Below are 19,126 nucleotides of genomic sequence, written 5' to 3' on the forward strand. Positions count from 1 at the left end.
GAGCGTTTAACGATCAGACTGCCTCTAGCCATCGGCAATATTTACCGCGCGAACGATCAAAGGAGGATATATCTCTATGCCTAATTGATATTACCCCTCTAATTCCATTCAGACTCGCGTAGCATCGATCGTCCTTTGATCGTCGTTCGATCGTATCATCCTCGTAGAGAAATTTCACGAGAAACTCGTTTCGATTGTGTCAGGTCCTCCGAGGGATTGCAAGGTCGGTGAGTGGGGCCCGTGGAGCGCGTGCAGTCGTAGCTGCGGGGTTGGCGAGACTCAGAGGACGCGGAAGATGACGATAAAGCCGCGCCGCGGCGGTGCACAGTGTCCACCGCTTAAAGAGACCAAGTGGTGCGGTAGCGCGACCCCCTGCTTCGACGGGAAATCCATCGTGGACAGCTATCAATGGTAGTCCAGCGGTCGTCGATGAAACGATCGACGTGAACGACGAAACGGTCGGACCGAGACGATTTACCACCGCGAATAAGATCCGGAGAAGAGGATTCGAGGGGCACAGTCGCGAGGAAAAACGCGCAGCTGGATCGTCGTTAGCGGATCGCTGTAATTGCGTCGCGATAGATCGCGTCATCGTAGTCGTACCACCAATGATTTCGAGGTGTCGCGCGGGCGAGGACGATCGGCGATCGTTCGAACCGTTGCACGGCTCTCTCGAAACTCGAATCCACGAAACATCCTCCTCGAACCTTGGCCTACAAATCGAGTTTTCCCTCTCGCCAGCGAGCTCGTTCGTGTTCGGCAGTGCTGCTTAATCGAGTCGACATATTTTCTGGCAACGCGTTCGAACGGAACTCCGACGGAAACGGTGGAAGGATACGAAACTGACACACGAACGAGCGTCGAGAGGGATCGTTCGAGCACGGAATGGCGCTTAATTTTCGACGACTCTCGAGGACCGGAGGGGCTTCCCGATGCGCGGCCTCGATCGATCGCCAATCGACTCCGCGTTTTCTGCGCGATATTTCCCGTTAGCCTGGAACGAACGCGAAACATCCGTGTCTGATCGATCGGCTCGAGCTTATTTCCCGGCTTAACTTTCAGTCATCCGGCGTTTCACCGGCGCGCGCCGTGAAACTTGTCCCAAATTGTTTTTGGTACTTGGACGCGCGACGAGACGAGCGGAAGGGTGATTTTTTGTCTCCGGTACCCGGCGACGTCAGTCACCGTTGGAGCGTCGAATGTGCGCGTATATCGCCCGATCGATCGTAAACGAGACGAACGTTGTCGCGAGATTCGAACTGCAAAATTCCACGTGAATTCGTGCCGGTTTACGGATTATCCTCGGAGGATAAAGCGAATTTCCGAACGAGATCCACGGCTAGAGCTCGGATACGAGCGTCCTAGTTCCCATCGTTGCCGGATATCCCCGATCGAACGATTCGATCTCGCGGCTAAAGAACAGGACAGAGAGGGAACAAGGAAACGAGGAAAGTACAGAGTTTCTCGGGGCCTCGAAAAATTGCCAGCAAATTCCCCGAGGCTGAGGCGTTGAACGCAATTAGCCCATTGGTCTCGCAAGAACCGGAAGACCGTGGACGTTCGCGTGTACGCGTGTCGTTGGACCGTGTATGTACGTGACGAATGGACGGACAGGATAGCCGAGAAAGTTTCTCCGTGGAAATTCGACGGTTGGCTCGCGTGTCGATCGACGGTCTTAGAAGGACTTAGTCGCCGGTTCCCGGATATAATCCTTCCGTTTCGAAACTATTAGCTTTTGCATTTGTTCGCGCGCCACTCGGTGTCCGAACGGGGCCACGTATCTGGTGGTCGAAGCCGTTTATCGATTCGACGCCGCCGTCTGCAAATTCTGGGCGAAACGCGCGCCGCCGTAGCGAAATTCTTTGAATGGAATCACAATCCGGAAACGGAGCCTGTTTTACGTCGCGCGGAATGAAGCGGATCGGGTCGAAGCCCCGAATTTGCCGACGATGATGTATCTTCGCTTTTCCCCATCGCTTCGTTGCCGCCGTTACGTTGCTACCGCCAACCCTTTAACCGAGTGCAGGTCGCTTTTCAAGTGGAGCTCGCGTTTCCATTCGAACGGTGAAAGAATTTATCGATCCAGATCTCCTCGGAAGTTTCTACCGCCAGACGAAAAATATCAAATGCCTTATCCCCTCGAATATTCCTCGAAGCTAATTACGCGGTTAAAGGGTTCGGACGTGTCCCTCTACGCGAAAGTCCGATCGATATTCACAGAAGAAAACGATCTTGCGACGTCTGTCTCGCCGTACGATCTACGAAGCGGGAGATGAGAAAGGAAAGAAGAAGGTTCGTTCCGCGATAGATCTTTTCCCCGCGCCAGTGCCACGATGTTCGCCCTCGTGGCGAGGGATAGGGAGATTTTTACGAGAGAAAAATGAAAAAAAAAAAAACGATATCATCAGGTACGTCTTAGGTGAGTGTATTATATCTTAGGCGTAAATTTAACGATAATAATTAACAACTAACGTTTAATCGTAACTGGTTAATTAATAGGCTATGGTATTATGACGCCCGTGGAGGGCTCTGCGCAACGGCTTGTCCTCCTCGCGTTCCCTATCGCGATTTTGTTTCGTAACGGGGGACGCTGCAATTATGCGGCCAACGTTGTTTGTCACGAAACACTCTCTGTCGTGCGGTATCGAGTATCGTTTCCCGAGTGATTAAAACGATCAAAGAGGAAGAACGAAGGGGGTGGATGGGATGCAATCGGAAGAGAAAATAAAAATGCCCTTGCATCGATCTGTAGTAATAGACGGAGAATCGAAAGAGTACAAAACGGTCGGAATTTTTAGCCAACTTCGACTACGAGGAGCGGTATGAATCGCGCGAGATAAACAGGGGAAACGTTTCGCGAGCTCGTTTAATCCACGGATCAGAAAGTGGGATCGTGAAATTCTCTCGCGGTACAATACGCACCGACAGAGACACCAGAGGCGTAGGGCCTTTCGTTTCAACCGGGAAGAAGGACCAAGCCGTCGCAGTTTTAGCAGCATTAAGGATGAACGTTTTATAAACTAAACGCTCGAGGGGACGCTTTCTTAACGAAAGTTTCAACGACGCGGAGAGAGAGAGAGAAGGAGCAGCTGTGCTTCGCCTAAGAAATGAAAGCGCGAGATAACAAGGAGGGGAAACGTTACCAAAGAAACGCTCGTGTAAATGTATATCTTATCCTTTCCCCGTGTTTCCCTCGACCAACCCCTTTACGTTTCCCTCGAAACTTTTTTCCTCTTCCCCCCACCGTCTCTCCTACACGTGAATGAATCTTCCGTTGTCCCTCTGTCCCCTCTCGACCCTTAACTCACCCACTGTCACCACCGGTGTCATTTCTCTTCTCCCTCTTCAAGCCTGTCGTATGCATACACTTCTTCCTCTCTTTCTCTCATCTACCCCGGACGCGTGATACGGTTCACGCCGAGGACAATGACAAATCAACGAGAGAAAGAGAGAACGACGAACGGGATAAAAGGAGGATGATTCTGTACAAGTCACTGTGCATTCTAGCCGATAAGGATCTAGCCGATAGGACCTAGCCGGTAAGCAAGAACATGTAACAATGTATAACACATAAGTTTATATTACATAATAAAATCTGTCGATAAAATCCGTTCGAACGATATTTTTCACTTGTGACGTATGATGAATGGTACTCGTATCAATAATAAAGTAGCTATTATTTCAGGAATGGTCGTACGATTTTCGTATTCCCGCAACACGTATCCTCCTCGTCGTAACACGAACAGTCATCCGCTGCGAGAGCATCGTAGCTTCCGTCCCTCTCATCCCCTTTCCGTTTTTTATCAGCGCGGAATCAAAGCACCGCCAAGAAGAAAACCGCAGCGGCATTGTTCACCGAAAAAATTCACCGAGGTAAAACCGGCACGAGGGTTAGCGCTCCTCTTTCCGTTAACGATCCGATCCCTCTCCGCCAGCTAGCCGACAATATTAATAATCGTCCCAACGGAGCAATTCCGGCGGCAGGGTGTAGAGAGGAGAGCTGGCGGCAGCGTTGGTTGTTATCACGCAACATTACCCGAAAATAAAGGACGCGGTGCGGTTTGCTGGAGGAGAGGGCGAGTGTACGAGGGACAGGTAGTCGGAATACAATACCTAGAAGGCGGTACGATCTCGGAGCCCCTCCGACAGATAAGAGGGTGGAGGCAACCAGCAGCAGCGGCAACCAGCGGCAACCACCCTTTGCTCGACCCTCGACTCTCGAGGACGAGACGAGTGCAATGATGCTGCACGAACCTCTCTCCCAAAGTTCCGCCCGCCCTCTTGCCCGTCCCTCGCCGATCTTTATCCGCTCGCGTACAGTTAATCGCATTAATGTCCCTCGTTTCTTTGGCGGGGGGACTTTTTGCTCGGCTCGGTCGATCACTCGGACGAGATACGTGCTCCCGCCGGGAAAGAGAATTAATCGCGACAACCGCGGCGTAGGAAATCCGCGGAGCGATGCTGCGAAAGCGGATGAAGAGAAATGCTCATCGAATCGTTCCGTTTAATGCGTCGCGTGCGGAAAGGATCGCGTTGCGGTTGAAGATTGGGATTAAACTGCATAGTAAGCCGGCTCGTTGAATTTTGCCGGTCAAAATCCATTGAATCCACGCGGACCATTGTTCGCCGGGTACCGAAGGGAAGTTCCGAACTCGACAGTGCAAATGTTTAAACGAGAGGGAAATCAAAGGACCTGGGGGTGTCTTCTGGCTTGTTAGACCAGCCCTCGACGCGTAAACGGTTCCCGTGGAACGAGCCCCTTTACCCGACGCTCCCCACTTTCCTCGAAAGGCGGCCCACGGATTAATTATATTAACGTTTTAATTAATCAAGCTCGGACTCGAGGAGCGGAGACAAAGATAGTTCCCGCGATCTAAACGACGCTGACGAAGACGACGACTACCGAGCGGGTGAGACATCGACCGAAACGAATCTTCTTCTCTCGTTAGCGTGTTTATCTTACTTTCGTCGATCTTTCGCGGAGTGATAAACGTAGCTTTATTAGAGGAACTTAAAGAAAATAGACACCGTCCCGGGAAGTTTGCCACTTTCTCCTCGCCCCGCCCGGGACGCGGCTCTGGTCCAGGGATTTAACTGGTCGCTCGTCGGAAGTTAATGAAACAGAAACACTCTATAATGATAATGATAAGGAAACATTTTCTCTGACCTGGAAATATAATTATATTTCTGTACCACCGCGGGACGCGAAGGGGATTGATAACGTTACCGTTTCGCGAGAAGTTCTATCTTTCGCGCGGCATCGAAATTCTCCTCTCGGTCGGAGAACTTCCGCCAGGCGAATCGAAGCGCTTCGACGGAAGCAGAGGCCTTCAGGAGCAGCTGCAGACACACCGCGGCACTTAAAACGATCGTTCCGGTAACGTCGGTCGTCTCCTCCGCGTATTTCCACCCGGAAGAGGCGAGTAGAACCGCGATTCAAATGACAGGTAATTGAGCGTGAAGACCGGAGAGGCAACGATAATGGTAGACGACCGTGTAAGGCGGATCTGGTAGATCGCTCGCAGTCCGCTGTAATTGAGATATTGTCAGCGGAACACGTGCGCCCAGACTAGAGGCTAAGGCGTGCTGGGTGTTCATAAAATTAATAACCCATAAATCCAGGGGAATATCGGCGGGAAAATTGCCCGAACATATATTACAGCTGCCGCGCCGTCGACTCTCCAAACCTCCGGCCCCTCCGCCTCTTCCTGTCGCCAGTATTCGATGGGAAAACTTTCGCTTCGGGGGCTGAAATAATCAACGGAACGTGTATAAATTGCTCGAAAAATCTGGCTAAATCTGATACGCAAACGGGCCCATCTCGTCGGGAAACAATGTTAACAGCGCGAGATTGTAAATGGCGCGGATATATCGGTTCGTTCTACTTCGAACGGGCGGAAGGAACGCGAGAATCAATGTTTAGTCTACAAACAAGAGTGTACACGGCTGCGTTCCTCGTGCCGTGCATCTGTTACGATCACATTGTTCTAAACAATGCCCAGTGGTCTCGCTGTTCTCAATCAGACGGGCTGCGCAACTATCCTACGGGGTAGTTTTCCGCTTTCTCAAATACCGCCTTTCTCTCCGGCTCCCGTGACTGTGTTCCAACCCTAAAAGCGTTGGCGTTTTCGAATTGGAAAAACTAGTCTGTATATCCAAACGCGAGCAACGTATAAATCGGACAAACGAAGATTTGAGAGCCCCAGCGCATCGTCCAGTGGATCAACTCCGTAACTGGCCAGACGTATCTCCTCTGCGCTATACGATGGCCAGAAATATTCACGGTATATTATTTAAACCGATCGAGATCTCCAGCCTTCCGATAAATTCTACGTACCGCGTACACCGTATCTAATCACTTAGCAGACCTCTTGGATCCTGGTCACGAACACGTAAACTGCCGCGAAGCTCTCGATACGCGGGAACGGGGTGATATAGAAGCCAGGCGTGAGAAGTGGAAAAAAATGGATATATGCAAGGGAGGATCGTTTCTCCGTAGATAGGATTAATAAAGTTAGCTGCATCGCGACACGGATCTTTGCTAAAACCTTTCGAATATGTATCGGCAACGAAATCCCCGTGACCCAGAAGCACGCCCGTTTCTGCATACAACGAGCAACACGAGTCGATGTTTCCTACTAGCGAGTCAGCTAAAGTCAACAACTAACAATAAGTCAAATATTCTGGCCTCGCCTTCCCGTGGCGCACTCGTACTTCGACTTTACATTCCACGGGTTTCCTCGTGAATGGCTTTCGAAGGTAGACGAACCGGGCCAGAAATTCGCGAACGGAATATAACCAGAGAGAGAGAGTTTGCCTTTAGTAATACTTAATCGGAATTTGAGCGGCGCTGAAGCCTATCGCTTTATACTATCTAATGGAAACGCGAGAATACCAAAAAGCCGCGGCGAAAAGGAGGCAACAATGGAAGAGTTTGCTCGAGCACGCTCCCTGTCTTCGCAATCCAAGGGAGCCAGGTTGATTTTACGTTTGTCCGAACGTGTCTCCCCTCAAATATTTACTCTCAGCCGGCCTTCTCGCGCGTAACGTGGCATCGATCGAGAACATGAATCGATAATGTCCGGGGAACCTCGCCGTTCTGTCATCGTTCTCGGTAAACTTTCCAATCCGCGTTACCGTTCGCAACGCGCGAATATTCCAATAAATATTTCGCGTGCGCGGCCCCCGCGTTCTTCCGCGGTGCATCGTTCGCGTTGGGAAATTCATAAGATACTCGACGATCGTAAAGAGTTGAAAAGCATTCTCCGACAGCGCAATATACGGCCCGTATATTGAATGTCACGCGAACGGATGCGACAATCGCGGGGGTGGCGCGTCAGCCTGAACGGTGTCGCGAGAGGAACCGAAGCTCCTCGCAGAGGGTGAACGGCGCGATTAATTTAGCAGTCGGGTGAAAGTAATATCGGCCCCTGTGAATAATGAACCGAAACACGGTCCCGCGTGTACACGTGGACGAAAATACACTCGATTTAACTTTTAATTAATGGATTCGTTAGGGTAATTGAGTCGACCCTCCGACGGTGTAACTTTTACCACCGCAACCAGGGTTCCAGCCCCGCCACCGTGTTCCAAACCTCGTCTCGAACATTGGTTACCAGTGTACTCTGAATTATTTAGCGATTTTTTTTGTTCCGAAGCGAACAAGGGAGGCTCGTGCGAACCACGGAAACATAATTCTTGATTACGCGGTCTATTAAAATTACACGCGTAGAAGAAGAACTGGGAGGGAGGTGCAGGGTTGTTTGGAGAATTAACGCGTGCGAGGTTAAGAAACACGGGAATAGTGAACAGAGTCGGCGAAGTGATCAATATGTCGGAGGATTCGTTGAATCGGCAGACATTGCGGATGAGTAAACGACAAAGGCTGGCTTTGTTCTGTTCCCCGAGCGTGCAATCGTTGGTCGGTCAGAGGAGGAAATCGAAAGTGCGATAGCCCCTCTGGGACATGGAGAGGTCTCTGTGCAGTCTGTCTAGCGCAGCCGGTGCATTAATGCTATCCGATCAGCAAAAAAAAAAAATGGATACCAGAGACACTGCTCCACCATCCCTTTCATTTTTTACCACCTCGCGGCTGAACAGGATCCGTCAGCGTCTTCCTGTCGTTGTCAGCGTCACTGGCGGTGTTATCAATTCAACGAACGATTCCGTTACCCGTGGTTATGATATAATAGATTCTCCCCCGTACACCCGTCGAGGCACGCCTTCCTTTCATCTCGATAACCCTTCAGCGGCCTCTTAATCAACGCGATTCGACGATCTGGAGGGCGAGAGGCGAAAGAAGCAAACGAGAACGAAAGTGAACAACGTCCGATGACACGCGGAACGATGGAGAGAGGGAAAACCGTGGCCGGAAATGAAATCGAAATTATTTTTCCCTTTTTTCCTTTCTCCCCTGTTTCTCCGGCACGGTACACGCACGCACACTCGCGCGCGTACGCCCGGTGTTCATCGAACGACTGAAAACTACCACAGAACGGGGGAAAAAGAGCGACGACGAAGGTCGAAAAAAAAAAGTAAAGGGCTGGGGAAAAACAACGATTCGCGAGAGGCTGAAACGTTAGCTCCTCCTCGGGTTTTTCCCTCCTCCAGTCGGCAAAAGCTTGCTTTTGCCGCGAAAGAGCGCGTTGCGTAGCTACTAGCTGCGGTGGAGTACGGGCCACGATTTATTCCGTCGTGTTATTCCGCTGCGTTCCATCACCGTTCGGCTAACCCAGCGAATAACACGGCTCGAACAAACCAATAGCACGTGCACGCATTTACTGATCGGGCTACGAGCTATAACGCCCCATAAAGATGCAAATAACCGATTGCCTCTCGTGTCGAGAAGCCAAGAGGCCGCTCGATCGTTGGCCTTCCGCGTCTCGATCCCGTCCAGAGGAGCCTGATCGATCGCTGGATGATGGTCCACCGATGAATGCCTAATTCCAGCAGCATTGTTACTCCTAATCTCTTATCGCGCGGAAATAGTTGTAAAATAGTTACGAGAAGTCGTCCCCGGAGAAATTACACCCAGGATACCGATAATGACATCGATTCTCCGCTAATTGCCGGTGTAATTAAGTAAATCGTCGTGAAACACTGTCCATGGGAAGGAAGTTCTCGGAGGGGGGTGAGAAGGACACGGTGCTCGATTAACCGAGTTCCAGCCTCCAAGTGATTACGAATCGACCATTCTTCGCAACACCCAACCCTCTCGCGCCGATACACGTATCCGGGTCACGTAAACAAACTTTCATTCTGGTAATTGCAACGGATATGGTTCGAACCATCCAGGTCCGTGTAACGGTGCGTCATTCGATACGTTGTTAACGCGATATCGACGGTCCTGGAATAACGAAGAAGAATGGCAGTGTTGGCAATTTAATGAACACACGGCTACGACCGCGAATAAAACAAAATATCAGACACGGCCGTTCCTCGAGCTCGTGGACCGAGTTGGAAATAATGGTCGCGGCGAGTAACGACACGGGACACGGCAGGGATCGATAGATCGGAGCCACGGGTGAAGGGTTGAACGCGGAGTCCTCCGAGGACGAGCCAGGATGAAACCCGGAAAAGGGACGGAAAGGAACTCGAGGGGAAAAACAAGTTTTCCTCGCAGTTGGACGGAAAGATACGTAAAAACGGACAACCCTCGAAATCTCAAAGCGACCAACGTCTCCCAACGTCTGGCAAGGGGGAAATTAAGCAGTCTCGCGCAATTAATTAAGATTCGCGCAAGTTTCGGCCGTCTCCCGGCAAAGTTTTACCCAAAACCCGTGGAAAGAATCTGCCGTCAGCCCCCGGTGGACAAGCCACACTCGCCGAGTCCCTCTGGCCAGCGTGCAAGCAAGTTTAAAGTACATAAGCGCTTTAAATATTCCCAACGCGGACACTTTCATTTCCGAGTACTTCCGGTCTGGAGAAATATCATCGTAGGAAATTGTCCGCGAGCGAAACGCGCCTAGCCAAGGGTAAGCTTAAGCGTGACCGAGTTTCGGCGAGTATCGCTGGCTTTCCGAACGTCCATGGAAAGCTGTTCCCGACCGTTTACCCTGCTTCTATTCTGCCCTCGAAAGCGGGCATACCGAAGCCGCAGCCCTCGGAAACGGTTACCCCCCTTATTCCTGCTCGCATTGGCAGCCCATTTAAATAAGGGAGACATCTCCGACGAGACAGAGATAACCCGTGGAAGGGCGCGAAGAAGCCCGCCCCTGTATTCTATTGGGTGATAATCTTCTTTCCCTGGATTCCTCCCCATGTCCTTCGATCATCCCATAAAACATTACTGTGTATATGGTGCGTCGTAAATAATCGATAATACCTTCGATATCTTCTCTTCCCTTTGTCCTATCGGTAGTTCATCGCGAAATATATCTCGAAAAATGGGGAAGATAAGCATACCCCGATGGTATAATACAGACATAAACCGTATATCACCCAGGTTGGCTGTATTAATAATAATTGGCTTTGCTCGTGTGAAATGTTGCCGTAACCGTCGTGCGTTATGCCACCATGCCATTTGGACATCGCGTCGTCTCGCAGTTGTAACGCAGTTTTCAGAAAATATGCGAACAAGTCCGGGAAACGTATAAAGGAAATAACAGTTAGTACATAGGGAGTTGGTAAATAGAAAATTAGCGAGCTCGGAGACACGGCTTCGTAGACATGGCGCGGGGGAGAAATTCGTTACTACCACTTCGTAGAAGGGTGATAGGCGACGAGGAGGACGAGAGAGATAGAGGGGGGAAATACTGGTTTGGCATCTACGCAATTTCCTTCATTAGCATCGAATTTCCGCAAGATACCCTTCCCCATACCTTAACCCATCTCCAACGATCCTACGGCGAACTACCAGCAGCTCTTTCTCCAACCCCTTCCACGGCTTACCCCTTGTGTAAACCAAATCTCTGACTGTGCATAGATACAAGAAGGTATACCCGTTGTCACCAGTCCCTATAATTTCGTTAGTAAACCGAAGCTGTTTGTATGAATTCATTAGTTATTGCATACAGTCAAAGACATCCTTTGGCCTCCCTGTTCTCCGCTCGCCTTTTCCTTTTTGCTCGAACGCTTATCTCGGTGCAGAGAAATGCAAACTAAACTTTCCTCCCTAACTAGAAGCGGATCCTACCGGTGAACCACAAGGCAGGATAAAAGGGTGAAAGTTGCATTCGGCCGCCAAGCTTTTTTTATCGGGGATAAAACGACGGGAATCACGTCGAGCTAAGATAAAGGTCGCCCGTAGACCGCGGTTTTACGGCTGGCCAAGTAACTAAGCGAATTTTATACGCCCCAGGACTTTACGCGTCGAGCGACGATGCATGATCCCTTTTTTTTTCACGATCCCAACTTTGCCAGGACCGTAAAACTCCCGCCTTAATCACTTTGTCTTCTAATAGACCATCTAAACGAGTTATCTGTTTAATCCAACTTCCTTCTGGCCAGAGATGGCCAGGCTCGTTTTTAACCAGCCACTTTTGCCCTACCTCGACGTCTTTTATTCTTTCCTTTCCGACTCACTATTGGCAGCTCTGGTAAATTATTGAAAGCGCGCAGATGCACGGTTTAATGATACGCCTGCCGTCCTTATCGATGAAAAACTTCTGCCGAACTCCATTTCCAAAAGTTCTAGCCATCGACCCCACTCCTGCGAATAAAGTACCCTACACCATCGGGGATTGCCGTTACATCGAGAGCATGAATCTACGGGGAAGAGCCCAGCTATACTGATAAGCTTCCTGGTAGACGATAAACTGGAAACGGATACCTATATTCTGCAATGACTCGAATTCCCTTCTGTCAACGATGGTGCGCTACCTAGTTTTCTTTCCGTCGCAAATCCGATGGATTTAGTTCAAGCCCGATAGAAGCTCAAATGTTACCAACGCGAAATTCAAATTGCACGATATCGATTATCGTATCGGGAAAGCGAGATTCAAGTGGCGCCATCGCGTTCAATTTCACTGAACGAGCTATCACGGACCGGAAGTTTTGTTACGCTCTTCGCAATTTTGAAGCGAACAGTTTAAGAATTATGCTTAATCCCACCATCGATGTCGATAAAATCCGCTCACATGCGTGAATATACTTCATACTTCGAACGAATCTTGAATATTTTATATTTTTAAGTCTCGTTAAATCTGGCGCGCAACGCGTCGACGCGCAACACTCGACGCGCAACTAAAGTGGAGAGGGAAGCAGCGTTAGTATGGCCGCCGCGCGTGCCTCGAGAGGATGGTTCGGTTTTGTGCGTGCTAATGTTACGTGTTCCTATCTCGAACTTTTAAGGAATCAAGATTATTTCGACGATACTATGTGCCTTCGTGCGTGAATCTGACTAAAGGATATCCTTGGACATCTGTTGAATCAAATATACTGTGTCAACTTTAAATCGTAGAGGGCACGACAAGACCTCTGCTTTCCAGGTACAGTCGGTATTTCAGCTCGCGTAACATAAAGTTCCATAAAGTGATAGATCTATCCTTTGGCTCATCCATGGTGTGCAGAGGGCGCACTGTGCAATAGATGGCATAGTAGCATTCTGCCATATCCAGTCGGCAGGTAGTTTGATCGACATTGTGGGAAATTAAAAATCTATACATCATACTGTCCAGGGGTGACGGTTGTTCATGACGTCATCCGTCGGGACAACATCCCCCATTCCAGGATGCAAATTCTGCTTGAAAGAGACGTTGTTGTCTGTTCAGCAGCTTGTTCGAACAGTTTCGCCAGGAGGGAGAGTCAGAACGACGTTGAAATACGAAAAATGAGTGTACTGTGATTATCTCGCGTCGGAGAAGCAACATCGTCGGGAAACGTAATAACATCCCGTGTAGATACGCAACAAGCGTCAATGCACGAGATACGCATCGATCTCGCCGGGAAAACATGAACGGTAGAATCGCGAAAATAGTGAACATAAGCTTCATGGATAGTAGTGGATTTCGAATGCAATGCCAGTCATTGTTCGGGACAGGTGAGCAAATATTAAAATATGTTCGTTCGTGTTTAAGGTAACTTGGTTCAAATGCCGAGCGTAATCCGATTGTTCCTCTTACGATGCGACACAAACGTACTTACTTTTCACTAAATATGTCTATCATGTTCTTGACCATTTTTTTGACACTTCAGTGTAAGTACTTTATCCTTACTATTTTACGTTTTCTACATTTTTACTCCGCTGTACGTAGCTATAAGAATAACAAGAATACCGCTTTTGTACATACATACATATATCAACATTCATGTAACATCCGAAGCTCACCACCTGTTACTATACCTAACAGCGTCATATAACACTGTAATATAATTTCATTAGATTCGAAATGGATAAATATTAATAAGCAGTTTACACACACATCGTGCTTTGTATAATAAAACCTCGCTAAATTAGCAGCTTTAAATACAGTATACCAGGCCATGTCCTTTTCACTGTCCGACCAACATCGACTTATACTACTTAACAACGTCAGCCATCACGTTTCTACTAGACGAGAAACTTAATTTATTTCTTAATCGTAAAATACAAAATACACCACTGCCGTTAATCGTAATAAAACGAAATGTATAATATTTTTCGACAAATTTTTCTCCATTTTTCAATCAGTTTTATTATCATCATTAATTACACAACCCATACCCTTTTATCATCTACAATTAAGAAGCGTATGCTCTTCAATAAAAATAATATTATCATTGTAAAGATGTACGACGAAAGGCAAAGGACATGGCACACCTGTAGATACAAAATGCCGGACTAGTGGAAGTTTGAAGAGTAGAAAATAAATAAGCAGAAAGTCAGTAGAAGATAGAAAAAGCAATTGATATCCATACGTAGCGACTACACAGGAGTTAATAAGGATAATGAGTCACGCTCAGCAGCATGTACTTGCAAGCGCAATAGTTCTTGCTCTGATAGTGGTCTTCTGCATCCATGTCTTCCTGTTTCCTATGTACACATCCAACCCACCAGCTCGCCATATAAAGATCTCAACATACGAGCAAGCTCTATGCCGCACCACGTTAAAGAACATCAGAATACCACCAGAGTGGAGAAATCCATGTCCCAAATATGGAATAGTTTCTGCGGTACAGGGTGGCAGGCTTGGAAATCAAATATGGGAGTACGCTTCTGTATGGGCCACTGCGAGAAGAACCGGTCTAGAACCATTTATGCCGCGTTGCATACTAAAAACTCTTGAGGAATACTTTGAAAATCTTAGCATTCCGCCACTCAGTTACATTGGAAAATGTAACTTGGACATCAGTCAAGTTGTTAATTCTCTTGGACAATGGAACAGCACAGAACAGAATATCATCATACCAAGGTAAATTAACCACGTCGTCTCATCTCTCATAGATAACAATACTGTTTCTTTCTTCAACATTCCTGTGAACGCAGACACGCAGCTTATTGGTCTCTTATTTTGATGTGGTTGGATGATGTACGAAGAGAATTTACATTTAAGCCAAATTTAAGAGCTTACGCGGAGAAGGTGTTGAAAGAAGTAGCAGAAGAATTTAATTTGTCCGAACCAACGTTTGTGAGTATACATGTACGAAGAACCGATTATGTGGATTACCTGTGGCAGAAATTAAAGATCAGACCTGCGCCAGTTAGCTATTATTTTACGGCAATGGATTATTTTATTGGCAAGTATAGTAATGTAGTATTCGTAGTGACTAGCGATAATATAGTTTGGTGCAAGTATAATTTGCATAGCAAGCGACATAGAATCAAATTCGTATCCGATATGGATGCACGAGGTCCCGGCAAAGACCTCGCAGTTTTGTCAGCATGTAATCACAGTATCGTTGATTACGGTACGTACGGTTCGTTTGGCGCAATTTTAGCCGCCGGTGAAACCGTTGTATACAATGTAACAACATACTTTTCTACGTTAATTGCTGAAGCTTTGCCAAACTGGAGGATAATGAGTTGAACAAAAATCAAAAAAACTTTCAATGGATCTCAGATTTAAAAAAATAATGCATATATACACTTTTATTGGAAGATACTTTTTATAAAACGTCAAACGATCGGTTTGTTCGGTTTAATAACACAGATCGTATTTTCTATATTTCTTTCAAAATTGAAACTGCTCAAAGGACTTTCTAAGACGGCCTTTTCTTTTTTAAATACAAGCATTTCTTTATTGCTCTCGTCTTTTTTTAACAAAATATTCCAAAATGTTAATTTACCATTCCGATACACAGAGCACACAGGACTAGTTATAATTACTATAGAGGCTGAAATATTTGTCTTTGAAAAGTTTGTCGCATCTTTTTAAGAATTTCTAACAACCCAAATGAAAGTGTAGCGTTATATTTTACAATATTTATACCGAAATGGTGTAACGCTCTGATAATGCACTTAGAAACAGTATGCATAGTTTTTCACTTAATTGCAGCACTATTACATGAAAATGTTAGAAACCCCCCCGTGCACCTTCAATGGTAGTGTATACATATATACTTTAATGAATATATAGAAACTTAACGTACATATAGAAGAGGGATACAATGGAACAATGGACCACTAATGTCTAAAATTATAACAAATGCTTATTTTTTTTACTATTAACTATGATTCACTTTCGTGCGGCCCTGAGAAATTAAATAGATTCAATATTCTTTTGGCACGACGAACCAATGAACTGAGTCTAATCTAAAAATTTTCGGGAAAAATTTTACAGTGGTCGGATTAAAATACAAAGATTTTTAGACATTCATATTATTATTTCTGGAATCATGATCTCGTGACTAATTATTTTGTGATGTAACGTATAACAATCGGAGAAAAGTACTAGCTAAATGGCAATTACACACTTAGGACGTCAAATAAAGACGAAAGTTACAATCGTACTTGCAGATACAGAGAAAAAAAAAAAAAGAAAGGAAAGAAGTATTAAAAAACTATTACTCTTATGATGTACAATGATTTCAACTGTGATTCTATTTCTTATTGTGCCAAATTCTTAATATACATATACGTGTAAAAAGATATATATGTATACATACGTATATATAAATTATATGTGTGTACAAAGAATATATACGCACTCGCTTGTCGCGTGTGCACATATATACATTCTTAATAAAATTATATCTATACAAAATATTATATAATGTTTTCAAATGTGTAAGACAAAGAAACAATGAGTTATTTCTTCACTTGATAATTAAATGTTTTCAAAACTGAGAAGATCAATAGATCCGAGGGAAAGGTATTTTACATAAACCCTATATATATATTATATAAGTGTTTGAACTTTATTAACCACGTGACCTGATATATTCAATTTATAATATTTTATAAATTAGATTAGTAAATGTGTCTATGTCTATATATTAATATATATATTAAATCTATATATGTATATTATATATAAAGTATCTTCAATATAATCGTGCCTGTTAGTTGTAGAACAATTATAACAAAACGTGATAATTGCGATGAGTTTCAACAAATGACAATGAGATCAAATAGACGATTGGACAGACAGATATATGTACAAGTATACAACTATCGGGCACCTGTATGATCTACTCTGTACATTCTGTGATAATTTTATGTAATTTATAAAAAAAAAATAAAACAGATGCGCTGAAACTTAAATGTTTCAAAAAATGAATATACTCCGCATCGAAGAATTGTGGAATTTTGTTCCGCGTTAATCTTACTTTATTACTTTTACATTTCACTAATTGCTAGTGAAAGTGTACTGTACGATTGGTTGAAGAAAGATGAGTATTGTTAAAATCTTATGTATAGATCAGTGATTCGAAGTAACAAGACCAGCAGGTCCTAATCCAATTTTTGTAGTTATCGATTTTGCTCTCAAGGGTTGAAAACCAAGTTCACTTTTTGGAATCCCGTATTCTTGTAGTTTAGCTTCGTAAGTTCGAAGTAAATCGTCATGCGCTTTACAAACTTTGGCTAATTCATACTGAAGATCTTGTATAGCGCTATTTTTCTTATTCAGCATATTCTGCGGACAAATTTTTATGCATATGACACAAAAGAAAAATATATAAGGAAAAGAGGAAAATGTACAAACCTCCAATTTTTTATTAACATTAATCACAGCCATTGGATCCAATTGTGCTGCGGCAAGCACTTCGCTAATTTGCGCTTCGCGTTGTTCCAATAAATCCGATAATTTTTCAAGTTTCTTTTCTAAGATCACGTTCTTCAAACCTGTCTTTTGTTGCAGTTCAAGTATTGCTGAGACAAATCTTGAATGTAATTCATTCCTTTCAGACTGGCACTGAACAAAATTTCAAATTTCGATTAGAATAGAATGCATGCAAGTTTTTCTGTTAAAAAGATATCTGTTCCCTACTTTTTCGAAACGTAATTCCAATACTTCGTTTTCCCATTTCAAATTCTCAAATTCTTTAAGAGTTATTGCCAATCTTTTCTTGGTATTCTGAAATTATTAATATTCGACGTATACAAATAATCTCAACGGAAAGAGGAAAAAATGATAGATACTGACGATTAAGCTTTGCTTGTCTTTCTCGTAATTTTCAAGTTGTCGGGTGTAATTCGCTAAAGATTCCTCATACGACTTTACATCGGCAGTACATTTCTTATTTTCGCTTGTTAATTCCCGTACTTGTTTTTTCATGCGCTCCTCGTTACTTCTCATTTCATCCATTTGTTCCTACAAATCCGGTAATATCATTAAATGAATAATTTAATTGTCTTTCACTTGTTTTCAATAGATTGTACCTTCATACTCTTTATCAAGGACAAATTGTTAAGAGTAATGTCATTATAGTAAGTTTTCATTTCTCCAAATGCAGTTTCATGGTTTTTTATCAAATTTGCAATTTGTGTATTTTTCCTCTCTTCCACTTCAGTTATCTCCATACGGTGTTTTAAAGTAAGAGATTCGTATTGACTTGTCAGCTTCTGTTCATACTTTTGTTCCAATTCCGTTGCCTCGCTTTCAAATTGTTTTATCAACTTATCTGTTTCCTCTGCTTGTTGCTAAATAATCAATTTTAATTTACAGAAAGTGCTTCATTCTAATATAGAACATTTAGTATTTTTCTCATACCAGCTTTAATGCTTTTATTTCATTTAAGTGTGCTAAATCTTGTTCCTTTTGTAGTCTTTTCAGTTCCCTCTTGTCTTTAATTAATTCATTTTCTTGTAGGGTATGATCATCTTGTGCCATTTTAAGAGCAACCATGTGCTCAGCTTTAGTTTCTGACAAATTAGTCTGATGCTCGTACATTAAATGTTTTACTTTTTGCTTATATAATTTAAGCTCTGCTTCATGTTTATCCGATAACTCTTCTTTTTCGCGTTCCTTATTTCTTTTCAAATAATAAATATTTGTACAATTTTTGTAAAGCATTAAATCTCCAATCAACTGTACAGAAATACCTGACAGTCGCGTGCGCCTCATCCAACTGATGTCTTGTAATTTCCCAATAAGTTCTGATCTTGTCTCGTTCAAGCTGAAAAAAATTTCTCTCCTCTCGTTCACGCTCCATTTCTTCAATTATTTTATGAACATAAATCTCAAGTTGTTCTCTATTCATTTTTGTTGTATCCACTCCCTCAACAGTGTGAGGAACTTTTGCCTTCTTAGGTCCCTACAAAAATTGAAAAGAAAAACAACTCATACATTTTTGTGTAATTGAAATTTTATTAATTTGTTAAAAATTTCAAATTAACAAACTCACCATCTTTGTCAAATTAAAAATTAATTGAGGAAACTGACGCCAATCACGATAGTTGAGTGATCAAAGAACAGAATTCAGGAAAATGAATTGTAAAGAAACAGCTATATTAATTATTACTTTTAAATATATTGATAACTTTATTATACAATTTTATCGGTATAAAAAACAGTGCACGATTTCAACATGCAGTTATAGTGTTTTGACAGATTAGTTGCTAAGTAACCGAAACTCAACTTGCAGTATAAAAGGAAACACGTAAAATACGTAGTATGTACAATATGTGATACAATAAAAAAGCTACAATTTCATTTCTCGATAACGATATATGTGAAATGCAATAAAAATAGTTTAAACGCATGGAAATGTATTTAATATGATCGTAACATGATTTTGCCGTAATAGTTCAATGTCTTTGATACCT

General features: G+C 44.3%; 3 protein-coding genes across 6 annotated transcripts in view; 2 read left to right on the forward strand and 1 right to left on the reverse strand.

Moving 5' to 3' along the window:
- The window catches only part of LOC143428503 (spondin-1), a 112,091-nt gene extending 111,444 nt beyond the window's left edge, over positions 1 to 647 (forward strand). Inside the window, exon 7 of the mRNA XM_076903434.1 lies at positions 204 to 647. Within this exon, the coding sequence (XP_076759549.1) occupies positions 204 to 415 (212 nt within the window). The 3' untranslated portion in view covers positions 416 to 647. The remainder of the gene's footprint in view (positions 1 to 203) is intronic.
- Positions 648 to 12,469: 11,822 nt separating this feature from the next.
- LOC143428349 (galactoside alpha-(1,2)-fucosyltransferase 2) lies at positions 12,470 to 19,097 on the forward strand. Of its 3 annotated transcripts, none has more exons than XM_076903151.1 (4): positions 12,470 to 12,898; positions 13,017 to 13,135; positions 13,976 to 14,330; positions 14,405 to 19,097. In XM_076903151.1, the coding sequence occupies exons 2-4, from the start codon at positions 13,063 to 13,065 to the stop codon at positions 14,943 to 14,945; spliced, it is 969 nt and encodes a 322-aa protein (XP_076759266.1). In that variant the 5' UTR covers positions 12,470 to 12,898; positions 13,017 to 13,062; the 3' UTR covers positions 14,946 to 19,097. The 3 variants fall into 3 exon arrangements, with proteins under 3 accessions (XP_076759266.1, XP_076759265.1, XP_076759264.1); XM_076903150.1 differs by having other exon boundaries at positions 12,479 to 12,898; positions 13,707 to 14,330; XM_076903149.1 differs by lacking the exon at positions 13,017 to 13,135 and having other exon boundaries at positions 12,479 to 12,979; positions 13,707 to 14,330.
- Positions 16,779 to 18,609, reverse strand: Gas8 (Growth arrest specific protein 8). Of its 2 annotated transcripts, XM_076903140.1 has the most exons (7): positions 18,404 to 18,609; positions 18,072 to 18,333; positions 17,741 to 18,001; positions 17,505 to 17,672; positions 17,349 to 17,435; positions 17,064 to 17,273; positions 16,779 to 16,994 (listed from the first exon to the last, which is right to left on the reverse strand). In XM_076903140.1, the coding sequence occupies exons 1-7, from the start codon at positions 18,559 to 18,561 to the stop codon at positions 16,779 to 16,781; spliced, it is 1,362 nt and encodes a 453-aa protein (XP_076759255.1). In that variant the 5' UTR covers positions 18,562 to 18,609. The 2 variants fall into 2 exon arrangements, with proteins under 2 accessions (XP_076759255.1, XP_076759254.1); XM_076903139.1 differs by having other exon boundaries at positions 16,779 to 17,273; positions 18,404 to 18,594.
- Positions 19,098 to 19,126: the final 29 nt, after the last annotated feature.

This window comes from Xylocopa sonorina, chromosome 10 (assembly GCF_050948175.1).
Source record: "Xylocopa sonorina isolate GNS202 chromosome 10, iyXylSono1_principal, whole genome shotgun sequence".
NCBI classification, from domain to species: Eukaryota; Metazoa; Arthropoda; class Insecta; order Hymenoptera; family Apidae; genus Xylocopa; species Xylocopa sonorina.